The sequence below is a fragment of the Lipotes vexillifer genome, unplaced genomic scaffold (assembly GCF_000442215.2).
Source record: "Lipotes vexillifer unplaced genomic scaffold, Lipotes_vexillifer_v1.1 scaffold822, whole genome shotgun sequence".
Classification (NCBI taxonomy): Eukaryota; Metazoa; Chordata; class Mammalia; order Artiodactyla; family Lipotidae; genus Lipotes; species Lipotes vexillifer.
The window spans coordinates 1,340,749-1,356,314 of record NW_006770496.1 but is presented as its reverse complement, the minus strand read 5'-3'; the positions used below and the strand labels follow the sequence as shown (position 1 = coordinate 1,356,314).

At 41.5% G+C, this 15,566-nt stretch overlaps 1 protein-coding gene across 4 annotated transcripts in view; it reads right to left on the bottom strand.

Annotated features, from left to right (window-relative positions):
* Positions 1 to 15,566, bottom strand: part of ELMO1 (engulfment and cell motility 1) — a 462,642-nt gene that overhangs the window by 257,434 nt on the left and 189,642 nt on the right. For all 4 annotated transcript variants that reach the window (XM_007446111.1, XM_007446110.1, XM_007446113.1 and 1 more), the window contains one exon: positions 4,836 to 4,944. In XM_007446111.1, coding sequence (XP_007446173.1) covers positions 4,836 to 4,944 — 109 coding nt within the window. The remainder of the gene's footprint in view (positions 1 to 4,835; positions 4,945 to 15,566) is intronic.

The window sequence follows — 15,566 nt, the reverse complement described above, 5'->3', positions numbered from 1 at the left end:
ATCATCGAAAGGAAGACACTGGAACTCACCAAAAAAGATACCCCACATCCAAAGACAAAGGAGAGGCCACAATGAGATGGTAGGAGGGGCGCAATCACAGTAAAATCAAATCCCATAACTGCTGGGTGGGTGACTCACAGACTGGAGAACACTTATACCACAGAAGTCCACCCACTGGACTAAAGGTTCTGAGCCCCATGTCAGACTTCCCAACCTGGGGGTCTGGCAACGGGAGGAGGAATACCTAGAGAATCAGACTTTGAAGGCTAGCGGGATTTGATTGCATGACGTCGACAGGACTCGGGGACAGAGACTCCACTCTTGGAGGGCACACACAAAGCAGTGTGTGCATCGGGACCCAGGGGAAGGAGCAGTGACCCCAGGGGAGACTGATCCAGACCTACCTGCTAGTGTTTCAAGGCCTCTGGCAGAGGTGGGGGGTGGCTGTGGCTCACCCTGAGGACAAGGACCCGGGCAGCAGAAGTTCTGGGAAGTACTCCTTGGCGAGAGGCCTCCCAGAGTCGGCCATTAGCCCCACCAAAGAGCCCAGGTAGGCTCCGGGGTCGGGTTGCCTCAGGCCAAACAACCAACAGGGAGGGAATCCAGCCCCAACTATCAGCAGACAAGTGGATTAAAGTTTTACTGAGCTCTGCTCACCAGAGCAATAGTCAGCTTTACCCACCACCAGTCCCTCCCATCAGGAAATTTGCACAAACCTCTCAGATAGCATCATCCACCAGAGGGCAAACAACAGAAGCAAGAAGAACTACAATCCTGCAGCCTGTGGAACAAAAAGCACATTCACAGAAAGACAGAGAAGATGAAAAGGCAGAGGGCTATGTACCAGATGAAGGAAGAAGATAAAACCCCAGAAAAACAACTAAATGAAGTGGAGATAGGCAACCTTCCAGAAAAAGAATTCAGATTAATGATAGTGAAGATGATCCAGGACCTCAGAAAAAGAATGGAGGCAGAGATCCAGAAGAAGCAAGAAATGTTTAACAAAGACTTAGAAGACTTAAAGAACAAACAGAGATGAATGATACAAATGACAATGAAAGCATGACGATCCAAAACCTATGGAACGCAGCAAAAGCAGTTCTAAGAGGGAAGTTTATAGCTATACAAGCCTACATCAAGAAACAAGAAAAATCTCAAATAAACAATCTAACTTGACACCTAAAGGAACTAGAGAAAGAAGAACAAACAAAACGCAAAGTTAGCAGAAGGAAAGCAATCATAAAGATCAGAGCAGAAATAAGTGAAATAGAAACAAAGAAAACAACAGCAAAGATCAATAAAACTAAAAGCTGGTTCTTTGAGAAGATAAACAAAATTGATAAACCATTAGCCAGACTCATCAAGAAAAAGAGGGAGAGGACTCAAATCAATAAAATTAGAAATGAAAAAGGAGAAGTTACAACAGACACCGCAGAAATACAAAGCATCCTAAGACACTACTACAAGCAACTCTATGCCAATAAAATGGACAACCTGGAAGAAATGGACAAATTCTTAGAAAGGGATAACCTTCCAAGACCGAACCAGGAAGAAACAGAAAATATGAACAGACCAATCACAAGCAATGAAATTGAAACTGTGATTAAAAATCTTCCAACAAACAAAAGTCCAGGACCAGACGGCTTCACAGGTGAATTCTACGAAACATTTAGAGGAGAGCTAACACCCATCCTTCTCAAACTCTTCCAAAAAATTTCAGAGGAAGGAACATTCCCAAACTCATTCTATGAGGCCACAATCACCCTGATATCAAAACCAGACAAAGATACTACAAAAAAAGAAAATTACAGACCAATATCACTGATGAATATAGATGTAAAAATCCTCAACAAAATACTAGCAAACAGAATCCAACAACAAATTAAAAGGATCATACACAATGAACAAGTGGGATTTATCCCAGGGATGCTAGGATTCTTCAATATACACAAGTGAATCAATGTGATACACCGTATTAACAAATGGAAGAATAAAAACCATATGATCATCTCAATAGATGCAGAAAAAGCTTTTGAAAAAATTCAACACCCATTTATGACAAAAACTCTCCAGAAAGTGGGCATACAGGGAAACTACCTCAACATAATAAAGGCTATATATGACAAACCCACAGCAAACAGCATTCTCAATGGTGAAAAACTGAAAGCATTTCCTCTAAGATCAGGAAAGGGACAAGGATATCCACTCTCACCACTATTATTCAACATAGTTTTGGAAGTCCTAGCCACAGGAATCAGAGAAGAAAAAGAAATAAAAGAATACAAATTGGAAAAGAACAGTAAAATTGTCACTGTTTGCAGATGACAGGATACTATACATAGAGAATCCTAAAGATGCCATGAGAAAACTACTAGAGCTAATCAATGAATTTGGTAAACTTGCAGGATACAAAATTAAGGCACAGAAATATCCTGTATTCCTATACACTAACGATGAAAAATCTGAAAGAGAAATTAAGGAAACACTCTCATTTACCAATGCAAAAAAAAGAACAAAATACCTAGGAATAAACCTACCTAGGGAGACAAAAGACCTGTATTCCAAAAACTATAAGACACTGATGAAAGAAATTAAAGATGATACCAACAGATGGAGAGATATACCATGTTCTTGGATTGGAAGAATCAATATTGTGAAAATGACTATACTACCCAAGTCAATCTACAGATTCACTGCAATCCCTATAAAATTACCAATGGCATTTTTTACAGAGCTACAACGAAAAAATCTTAAAAAAATCTTAAAATTTGTATGGAGACACAAAAGACCCCGAATAGCCAAAGAAGTCTTGAGGGGAAGAAAAAGGAGCTGGAGGAATCAGGCTCCCTGACTTCAGACTATACTACAAAGCTACAGTAATCAAGACAATACGGTACAGGCACAAAAACAGAAACATAGATCAATGGAACAAGATACAAAGCCCAGAGATAAACCCATGCACCTATGGTCAACTAATCTACGACAAAGGAGGCAAGGATATACAATGGAGAAAAGGCAGCCTCTTCAATAAGTGGTGCTGGGAAAACTGGATAGCTACATGTAAAAGAATGAAATTAGAACACTCCCTAACACCATACACAAAAATAAACTCAAAATGGATTCGAGACCTAAATAGAAGACCGGACACTATAAAACTCTTAGAGGAAAACATAGGAAGAACACTCTTCGACATAAATCACAGCAAGATCTTTTTTGATCCACCTCCCAGAGTAATGGAAATAAAAATAAACAAATGGGACCTAGTGAAACTTCAAAGCTTTTGCACAGCGGAGGAAAACATAAACAAGACAAAAAGACAACCCTCAGAATGGGAGAAAATATTTGCAAATGAATCAAGGGACAAAGGATTAATCTCCAAAATATATAAACAGCTCATGCAGCTCAATATTAAAGAAACAAACAACCCAATCCAAAAATGGGCAGAAGACCTAAATAGACATTTCTCCAAAGAAGACACACAGATGGCCAAGAAGCACATGAAAAGATGCTCAACATCACTAATTATTAGAGAAATGCAAATCAAAACTACAATGAGGTATCATCTCACACCAGTTAGAATGGGCATCATCAGAAAATCTACAAACAACAAATGCTGGAGAGGGTGTGGAGAAAAGGAAACCCTCTTGCACTGTTGGTGGGAATGTAAATTGATTCAACCACTATGGAGAACAGTTTGGAAGTTCCTTAAAAAGCTAAAAATAGAATTACCATATGATCCGCTACTGGGCATATACCCAGAGAAAACCATAATTCAAGAAGACACAGGCACCCCAACGTTCATTGCAGCACTGTTTACAACAGCCAGGTCATGGAAACAACGTAAATGCCCATCGACAGACAAATGGATAAAGCAGATGTGGTACATATATACAATGCAGTACTACTCAGCCATAAAAAGGAACGAAATTGAGTCATTTGCTGAGACGTGGATGGGTCTAGAGACTGTCATACAGAGTGAAGTAAGTCAGAAAGAGAAAAACAAATGTCATATATTAACACATATATGTGGAACCTAGAAAAATGGTACAGATGAACCGGTTTGCAGGGCAGAAATTGAGACGCAGATGTAGAGAACAAACGTATGGACACCAAGGGGGGAAAGTGGTGGGGCAGTGCGGGGTGTGGTATGAAGAATTGGGAGATTGGGATTGACACGTATACACTGATGTGTATAAAATTGATGACTGCGGCTTCCCTGGTGGCGCAGTGGTTGAGAGTCCACTTGCCGATGCAGGGACACACGTTCGTGCCCCGGTGCAGGAAGATCCCACATGCCACGGAGCGGCTAGGCCCGTGAGCCATGGCCGCTGAGCCTGCGCGTCCGGAGCCTGTGCTCCACAATGGGAGAGGCCACAACAGTGAGAGGCCCACATACCGCAAAAAAAAAAAAAAAAAAATGATGACTAATAAGAATCTGCTCTATAAAATAATAAATAAAATAAAATTCAAAAAAAAAGAAGGAAAAGAAAATGATCTACTGGTAGCATAAAAGCTGGAATTTTTAAAAAGAAATCTTTTTCCTAAACAGAGTAATATACACTCATTTCTTAATATACACTCATTTTTATAATATTTGATATTCAGTCACAATACCTGTACATTTTTCCATCCCTGTAGATTTTAATAATATTTATTCTCAGGACAGACATGAAGAAACACATACACTGGAAACCTGAGCCAAAGAATGTTCGGTCCACAGGGATGCTCCTGCTTAGCTGTCAGCACCTTGGGAACCCTGCATGTAGGTCAGGGCACTACCCTGGAAGCTGGGTCTCTGCCAAGCCTCACACCCTGTGGGAAATATGTGTACTTACGCAGCTCGCCCACTTTCAAGATCTCACACAGCATCTTGGTCAGCTCTATACTACTGCGGCCAAAGGGACATTCATGCTTATCTTCTCGGCTACTGTTCTCAAGCACAATCTGCAAGCAGGAAAGGGAACAGGTCAGAAAGGAAAGTCAGTTTGTAGAAAACATCAAAAATGTTGGCTCTACTATAACAGACAAACAGATCCACTCCAGACCACCAAACTAGGGCTCTTGGGGGCAGAACAAAACTGCACTTTAAGTATACTCTCTGTAAAAGGACTGAAAACTCTCATGTTTTCCAAATCTCCTAAAATCATTTTCAACTCTGTAAGAGGATATTTTGCTCATTGGTTTCCACTTAACACAGAGGTGCCCATGGAGAGTTTTTTAAAATAGCACAGTAAAGACTTTTTACTTAAGTGACAAAACCACTCCCTCTTTCTCCCAGTTGTATCTTCCCTTTCCTGGGAATAGCAACTCTCTTTCTATGACTTCAGCTCCTACATTTTTTTCCTTTTCTTAAATATTTTTTTCTATTTATGATAGGATATTGAATATAGTTCTCTCTGCTGTACAGTAGGACCTTGTTGTTTATCCATTCTGTATATAGAAGCTTACATCTGCTAACCACAACCTCCCACTCCATCCCTCCCCCAAACCCCTCCCCCTTGGCAAACACCAGTCTATTCTCTATGTCTGTGATTCTGTTTCTGTTTCGTAGAGAAGTTCATTTGTGTCATATTTTAGATTCCACATGTAAGTGATATCATATGGTATTTGCCTTTGTCTTTTTGGCTTACTTCACTTAGTTTGATAATCTCTGGTTGCATCCATGTTGCTGCAAATGGCATTATTTTGTCCTTTTTTAATGGTTCAGCTCCTACGTTTAATCACATATTTCCCACAGGAGTTTCCATGTTCTTACAAGATCTCACCCTTGGCACTAGTTGACCGGACCACACCTAAGGGACACGTGACACAAACTGGACCAACCAGAGTCCTTCCCTGAGACTTATCACACAAAAAGGGAAAAACTTGCCCAACTATGCTGACAGTACCCACGAGGTATGAGTGTAGGAACTACCTGAAAGTGAATCTGCAAGAAAAAAAACAAAAAAAGAAAAAAGGAAAGCAAGCCAAAATGCAAGGGAAAACAGAGAGGAGAGGCACTGGTAGCCCTGACAGCGTTTGAGCGGCTGGTCCCACGTGTTCCTGGAGCAAAGCTACTTCCCTAACCTTATGGTTTATTTGCTAAATCCTTCCACTGAAGATCCTTTGGGCCATCCAATAAATTCTCCTCTTTCCTTAAGCTAGTTTGAGATATTCCTACCATAACTAAGGGAGTCATTCTGCACATGTATTAAACAAAAGTAAAACAAAACAGGAAACCTCTATTTTAAAGTTACTAAACTTCAAAAATAAAGGGGAATTAGCCAATTGTTCTAAAATGCACAAAATTAAAAAAAAAAAGTTGCCAATCTTCAAATTCATACGTTGACAAAAGGAATAATCAGCATATCCATCTCTGACACCATCTCCAACTTCCTCAATGGAGTTGTCTGGAATGTCCTCAAAAGCTACACCGCCCTGAGTAGGCGTATCCCAGTAGCATTTACAACAATGTTGTACATCAACTTATGTTGTTTTTCCCCCAGACTGTGACCTCTTCGGTGGCAGAAATGATGTTTTATTCATTCAATCAACAGTAGTAAATGAGTACCTACTGTCTACCAGGAAGATGTCTAGGCCTATAAAGTGGAGAACAAGACCAGGGCTCTGACTTATGAAAACATCCACTCTAGTTGAGGGAAACAGATAGAACAAAAGAGGTAATTACGGTTGATAACAAGGGCCATGAAAAACAGTAGTTGAGGTGGCAAAGAATAACAGGGAAGACTTGGGGAGGAGAGGGTAGACAACTAGGTGACTATTGGGAATCAAAGGGCGAGAGAGAGCTTTTGCCATGTCAAGGTCTGGGAGAAAGAATGTTTCAGGCAGAGATCAAGGACAGAGCCGCTGAGTTGAGTAAGATGTGTTTCGGACACAACCTCTGTACACTGCCCGGTCTACCATGTGGAGAGGTTTGGAATTGTACAGGGCAGTGTTCAGGTTCCAGGAGCTCAACAGCAAAAAAACAAACAACCCAATCCAAAAATGGGCAGAAGACCTAAATAGACATTTCTCCACAGAAGACATACAGATGGAAAAGAGACACATAAAAGCCTGCTCAACATCACTAATTATTAGAGAAATACAAATCAAAAGTACAGTGAGGTATCACCTCACACCAGTTAGAATGGGCATCCTCAGAAAATCTACAAACAACAAATGCTGGGAAGGTTTGGTGAAAAGGGAACCCTTTGCACTGTTGGTGGGAATGTCAATTGATACAAGCACTATGGAGAACAGTATGGAGTTTCCCTAAAAAACTAAAAATAATTACCATATGACCCAGCAATCGCACTAATGGGCATGTACCCAGAGAAAACCATAATTCAAAAAGACACATGCACCCCAATGTTCACTGCAGCACTGTTTACAATAGCCAGGTCATGGAAGCAACCTAAATGCCCATCAACAGACGAATGGATAAAGAAGATGTGGTATATATATATACAATGGAATATTACTCAGCCATAAAAAGGAACGAAATTGGGTCATTTGTAGAGACGTGGATGGACCTAGAGACTGTCATACAGAGTGAAGTAAGGCAGATAGAGAAAAACAAATATCATATATTAACGCATATATGTGGAATCTAGAAAAATGGTACAGATGAACTGGTTTGCAAGGCAGAAATAGAGATACTGCTGTAGAGAACAAACGTATGGACAGCAAGGGGGGAAAGTGGGGGTGGGGTGGTGGTGGTGGGATAAATTAGGATATTGGGATTGACATACATACACTAATACGTATAAAAAAGATATCTAATAAGAACCTGCTGTATTAAATAAATAAATAAATAAATAAATAAAATTTAGGTAGTAAAAAAAAGAAATTACCTAGCCTATAATAACTAACCTCCCCACACCCTGGGGCCTCTTGCCTTCTGAGATGGCCCACACTCTGTCTGTGGAGTGTGTTTCTCTCTAAATAAATCCACTCCTTACCTATCAATCAATCAATCAATTAATAAATAAATAAAATAAAATAAAGCCAAAGAAGTAGGTTTTCAATACAAATGTGCTCCCATTGTTATCTGCACAAACACTGTAACAATAACACACACATACACACACACATAATTATTGTATGCACTGACAGCACCACACTAACAAATCGACCATTTCCATTTGGGGATGTTCCTCCAGCATTGCACGCATACCTAACCCTAATCACAGCCTAAACAGTTCCACTTGCTGAATCAGGGCAGTTTTCAAAGTTCATCATTGTTGCTTTATCACTCTTATGATTGTCCAAGAAGTCGATGAACCATCCCATTTTGTGGGACCTGTCAACTGTCAACTGTTCGTAGCACATGCTCACATAAATAGTTATGCATTGCATATCAGCATGAACCTAGCCTTTGCTGTCCTTGGGATTTATGATAAAATTCTTCCTTACAGTCTCTTTAGCCAACATGTGTTCTGAGTTGGTTGTTTTTCCTCTGAGAAAGCTGGTCATAAAATCCAACTAAATCCCTTCTCCTGCCAAGCAGGAAGGACCAGCGCTGGAGTCCTTGAAAGCCTCTGCCCCTTTTCATGGTCTCTTGGAAATTTGCCTGAATGTGAACAGTCTCATTCGACTGAGCCTGAATCACCCTCTTCCTTTTAGAAGAATCCTTTCTGGTTCTAATCAGGAATTCCAGTTCAGGAAAGCAGGAGGGAAGAACAACTAAGTTCCCATCAATCAGTGAATCTTTATTTCTCTTTGAAAATGTCTGTATCTGAGATTGCCCCATCAAGGAGCAAATCTGAATCTCTTGATGATGGGAAATGAGTGGGGAAAACAGAGCAAGAAGACAGAACATAAAGAAAAGACAGGAGACAGGTAGTCTTCAGCCAGCCCCCAGCTCCCAGCGAGGACATTCCCTGGCATTTCACATTAACAATTCACATTTCATGAGCGCATCAATATTTAAAGAGGATGTGATCTGAATACACTGTAGGTGGAATTACTGCAGCCAATAAATGTTCCGAAAACATTTCCCAGGCACTGTTTATTAGCAGGTACTAAATAAAGGAGTAATTTAAGTAACCAATATGTAAATCAGCTTGGAAAAGCCCTCTCTTTACTCTTTAATGTACCATCCATCTCTAAGGACTACCCTGGTGGCACAGTGGTTAAGAATCCGCCTGCCAATGTAGGGAACACAGGTTCGAGCCCTGGTCCAGGAAGATCCACATGCTGCAGAGCAACTAAGCCCGTGGGCCTCAACTACTGAGCCTGCGCTCTAGAGCCCTCAAGCCACAACTACTGAGCTCGTGTGCTGCAACTACTGAAGCCCGTGTGCCTAAAGCCCGTGCTTTGCAACAAGAGAAGCCACCGCAATGGGAATCCCTCGCACCACAACGAACAGCAGCCCCCAGTCACCGCAACTAGAGAAAGCCTGCACGCAGCAACAAAGACCCCACACAGCCAAAAATAAATAAATAAATAATTTAAAAAAGAATCCTATGAACAAAGATCTGTTTAAAAAAAAAAATGTGCCGTCCATCTTATTATATTTACCCACCTAAAGAAAAATAGACTCTCCTTCTTGATTGGTTTCTTTACACAAAGCTGACACAAATCTTTCAGGCTGCCTGTGTGGGCTTTAAGGTCAACACTGTCACAGAAATATTCAGAAAAGACTATGGTTATGAATGTTACTAATAAGATATTACTACAGTGAGAGATCATTCTTAGACTAGACAGTAGTTTTTTTTTTACTTAATACATACACTAATATATCTATTTTCAATTTCAACATTCTGGTATGTTTACGTGAGATATTTTGAGCTCTATCTGGAAACATCAAAGCATATTTTTCATCTTTATTTTTTTCCCTCACTCTTTGGTTTTAAAAGCAAACATGCTGGAACAGAAACCTCGATGGATGGAGTACATATTAAAAACTGCTATTATCACTCATTTTAGAATACTTCATATACCGAAAGTAGTTGAAACTGTGTGCATATTTTATAGAACACTTGATATTTATGCAATATTAAGTATAAAAACATTTTATTAAAGACTTCAACTTTACGGAGTATATTTACGTATTTTCTATCCACTGCTTCCCCAACAAGTCCATAAAATGGGTAAGGCAGGTATTATTATTATTCTCTTAAGAAAGTTAAAACAAGAGGAAGAGGTGACCTGCTTAGATCATAGCCTAAGTCACTCCTGGAATTCAATTTTTAAGGTCTTCAATTTCCAGATCTCCCCCTTCCCCATTATATTTTACAAACTGCCTTCACATACACATTGCCATGAAACTCAATGGATTTCATGTCTCAAGAGGCTAAGGCAACTTGGATCAATTTCCTCTATCTCACTGAAGTGGGTTTATAAATCCCAGACCCTTCTAGACAAAGGTATAAGGTTCTTTCTTATCTCATTTATCCCCTAAGGGTCAGTAACTATTGCTCAGGGTTAATGACTTTGTGCGGAGGGTTCCCACAAGCTTTACTTCCACGCATTCTGAGTTTCTCTTCTCCATTGGTGACAAACTTATCTGGCTTGGGAGTTACCTTTAAGTGCCAAGTACATGGCCAACCACACTCTAGTACCTGCCTCTTAGCTTCAGCATCGTGTTGCTGACTTATGTTCAGCTGATTGTCCCTGTCACACTTTCCTCCTCTTTCTCTTAAGCTCTCCTCATCTGGGGTGAGTCCAGTCCATTCTGCTTTCCCTGTAGCCAGCCCTGGACCAAGCCTCAAGGGCTTCTTCCACCTCCTCTCATCTGTGGAGGTTTTTGTTCAGGCTCCTCTGACTCTGACGGTCACATGAAGCTTAATGGTCTCCTCACAGGCCAGCAAGGACAGTATGTGAACCTGGACCATGTTCTCTCCAAGAGAAGGGATTGTCCGTCTCGCCCCAATTCTGCTGCGGGAAGCATGTATAACATAGAGAGCCTGGGCCAAACTAGTGTAAGCTTGCATGAGGCACTCTGTCTTTTTGTGAATTGTACACAAATTCCAGAAAGCCCACTTCATAGGGCTGTTGTGCATCCTAAATCACAAAGCAAAGGCAAAATGCCTAAAGCAGACTTGACAGAGTTGGTGTTTATTATAGCTTTATTGCCCTCCCTCTTCGTATTTCCTTGAGGCCCTTGGCCAACATTTACCAGCAACTAAACAAAAATTATGACTGCAGTGAGACTGGCTCTTTGATGACGGGCCTCTGGGGACAGATGAAAGCAATGCAGAGGCTCTCCCATCATTCTAGCATGAGAAGCATAAAAACGGTGTCACCACCTACTTACACCAGAAATGCAAGATAGGAAGTCCCATGTGCTCATATTCAAGCAGGAATCTCCCACAGGAATACGGGGTTGTACAAGTGCAGAGAATGAGCAAGGACCCCAAAGAATAAGTCACAGCCTGATAGTTTTGGCAATAAAGTCCCAATACTAAACAGTTACAGCCACCATAAGACACCCGTCCTCGGAGTCTTGTCAACCCCACAAGCTCTATTAAAACTTGTCTGTTGACCCACCAGAGGAGATGCCAGTCGTCTCCCATGTTAAACCAATAAATAAGAAATAAAAACCTTTGGGCTTCCCTGGTGGCGCAGTGGCTGAGAGTCCGCCTGCTGATGCAGGGGACCCGGGTTCGTGGCCCGGTCCGGGAAGATCCCACATGCCGCGGAGCGGCTGGGCCCGTGAGCCATGGCCGCTGAGCCTGCGCGTCCGGAGCCTGTGCTCCGCAACGGGAGAGGCCACAACAGTGAGAGGCCCGTGTACCGCAAAACAAAACAATAAAAAGAAATAAAAACCTTTATTTTATCTAACCCCCCTCCCTACCCCCAACACAGGGGTACTTTTACATTAGTAACAGAATCAGGGAATACCCCAGAGTGAAGTGTTAGCCCTTAGATCTCATCATCAAGACACAGACATCTTCCGAAGTCAACGAGTAAGGCCACAGTGGGGTCCTCTCACAGAGACTTGCGGGCCAAGAGGGAGCCACCTTCTACGTTCCCTTTGGTGCTAATGCTAATGGTGATTGGTCTCAGAAAGCCAGAGAGAAGCTTTAGAAAGAGCACTGAGCTGCCTCAAGGGGGTTGCACAAGAGCTTAATCGTGATCATAAATTTTGAGCAAGTCCCTAAAATCAAATAGACATGCCAAAGCCTGAATGTGATTTTAAGTGGTCAGAGAACAAAGAGCATTAAAATTAAAGAAACTATGCCAAGCAGGAAAATAAACCAGAAAAAATCAGAATTCCGGGCTGTTAGTCCACCTGATCCACCACTCCTTCACAGATAAGGACAGTGAGCCCCAAAGTAAAGAGCTTTAACGGCACAGACAAGAGGGCAGAGAAAGAGAAATCGCAGCTAATATTTATCAAGAGCATTTATTTCCCAGGTCTCGTTCGAAGTGTTTTCACTCATTATCTCATTTAAGGTACATGTACTACCACATGACAGAAATACTGCACTATCCCACTTTACAGATGGAGAAACTGAAGCAAAAAGATGTTGTATAATTTGCCCAAGGTTCACATAGCACAGAGATAAACAGACCCAGCTCAGGAACTTAGGTGGCCTAACCCTAGAGCACACATTCCTGGTTACTGATTCCTACTGAAACACATGATACCTACGCTTACTGAAAAAGGAGAGGATGAAATAATAATAATAAAGCTTTGATCAGGAAAGTCCTTAACATGGTAGCAGATGACTGGATAATGTGGCTCTGGACAGAGATGATTTTCCTAGATCTACATCTAACAGACTTGGTGACTTGACACACATTCCTTGACGTGAGTTTCCACCTATAAAAATGGGAACAGGAATACCAACCTACAAAGGGCTGTAAAGATTAAATGAAAATAAAAAATGGAGGTAAAGATCTCTTAGTGCCTGAGACATCTCAGATACTCAGTGGGGGAGATGATTGATCTACCATTGCTATAAAAATTACATGAGCTCTTGATTTACAGAAATATTCTTATAACTCTAGGGCAAAGATGTTGACAAAAACCACACACAACAAACACAACTGCTATCGAAATTATTAATCTTGCTCTCTGGGAAAGTAAGGACTCAGGTGGAATAAACACTATTTCTGACTTAGGTGGGTTTCCTGAACTTCTTTCAGCATCTTTTTAGAACAGTGGCTCTCAAACTTGAGTGGGCATCAGAGTCATCTGGGGGCTTATAAAACCCAGACTGCTGGCTTGCTCCCCGGAGTCTGATTCAGCAGGTCTGGGATGGAACGTAAGAAAATATAAAAGCAAGCAAACCAAACTCTAAATTCTTCTGAGGCACTGGGGAGACTGAGATAGGGAGTGTCAGTAAGGCATTTTAGAGGTCTTTTAAAAATTATTTTTAGCAGCACAGTCTTTAAAAAAGAAAAAAGCTTCTTCCCTGATCCTTAATTGGCCCTTTAGAGAGAAACCACTGTCCGTGGTATGTCCAGGGCTGAAGAGCTGGGCCTCCAGGCCTTTGGAAGGGCCAATGACACCAAGCAATCCAGACGGAAAAACCAGTTAAGAGTGAGTGTAACAGATCACCAGGGAAAAAGACCACCCAGAGAAGAGTTTGCAAAAACTTGAAGAGCTGTTTCCAAGGGCAAAAGAACAATGCATCCCAGTAAAAGGAGAAAAAGTATGTACAAAAGGTCAGATTGGTGAAAAAATAAGGTGGAAAGCACACACAAGGAACTGAGATAAATAACAATATGGACAAATGAGAAGAATGGTATAAAACCCGGCTAATGAGGTGAAATTCTTCCAGAATAAAATTAGGCAATTGCACATGCAGAGGCATAAGAAAGGCCATAAATATAAAATGGCAAGGAACTGACTGGGTAATGGTGTAGTAATTAAAGCCTGGAGCTCATAATAGACCTCGAATTGAACATTAATCAACCAAAAAGAAATGCTGCCTGCACTTTGATATAGTGCAACAAAAGCAGGACGTGTGAAATACAGCAAGCAATCACGTCCACACGCTGCTGAAAAGTCCTCCCTGTGGGTATGAGGTAGCACCAAGAGGGGAAACGATTAAATAACAGCAGGGATGACGTGTATTTGTGCCTGTGCCTGCACAGTAACCCTGATGTCACTGGAGGAAGCCTAGGCAACAGCTCTGTTGACTGTTCCAAAGGCCAGAGGATAGCAGGAAAGATTCCCTAGCTGATGCCTGCATCAGAGAAACAGGGCTAGAAGACCTCCTCTCCTAGGCCAGTACATGTCTTCCTGGGCCCAAGGATGGTACAGGTGTGTGTGAAGGCACCTGTAGGCATCCCTAGAGGCTTGGAGAGGTAATATCTGGTTTATTTAAAGCAACGGTTCCCTAACGGAAGCATGCATTAGAATCATCTGGAAGCTTATTAAAACACAGATTGCTGGGCCCCACCCCCAGAGTTATGATTCAGCTGTTCTGAGGCAAACCCAAGAATCTGCATTTCTAACAAGTTCCCAGGTAATGTGGATGCTGCTAATTTGGGGCCACACTTTATGGACCACTGCTTTAAAGTTATATCACATCTCTACTTCCAGTTTCCATCATTAGCAAACCTCCTGTTTTTCAGGACATGGAAAGCAATGAAAGAAGACAGAAGAAGAAATAAATCTGAGTTTTTTGGGTTTGTTTGTTTGTTTTTTCTGTGACTAATAAAAATATCATTAGTAAGAGTTAAAATCCATAGAAAGAGAATGCAGATTGGTAGTGGCCAGGGGTTGCGGGGATGGAGAATGGGAAACAACTGCTTAATGGGTACATGTTTTCCTTTCAGGGTGATGATAACTTATGTCTGGAACTAGGTAGAGGTGACATTTGCACAACATATCGTGAATGTACCGAATGTCGCTGAACAGTTCACTTTGAAATGGTTAATTTTATGTTGGGTGAATTTTGCCTCAATTAAGAAAAGAGTGAATACCTATGGACTGATTACCATGTGCAAACTCTCAAGTGTTTAACTCCTTTAGTCCTCATAAGTCATCAAAGCAGGACATGTTACAGATGAGGAAACCATACCTTGGACATTGAATAACATGCCTGCTGTCCAGCATCCTGAGTCAAAAAGCAAGGTTTCTGTGTGATGTCTATACTGTGGTTTGAACTGTTTCTTGGGCGAAGTGAAATGTGTCTATTTCAAACTGGGGTTTAGGACTGACCAGATGTGGGCCCTAGAGGTGATGGTATGGAAATGGCCCAGGATGACAGTCCTACAGGACACCCAAGGACAGCCACACCCAAGGACAGCTTCACACCCAGGGAGTGAAGCATGAAGGCCTTACAAATTCCTTCGGTATACACTGATGGATAAGGCCTCCACTGCATACTGCTTAAATGCAAATCACATGCCCTTCCTTGCATTTATTTGTGAAAGCTCACATTGTTTTTTAACATCTTTATTGGGGTATAATTGCTTTACAATGGTGTGTTAGTTTCTGCTGTATAACAAAGTGAATCAGTTATACGTGTACATATGTTCCCATATCTCTTTCCTCTTGCGTCTCCCTCCCTCCCACCCACCCTCCCTATCCCACCCCTCCAGGTGGTCACAAAGCACTGAGCTGATCTCCCTGTGCTATGCGGCTGCTTCCCACTAGCTATCTACCTTACGTTTGGTAGTGT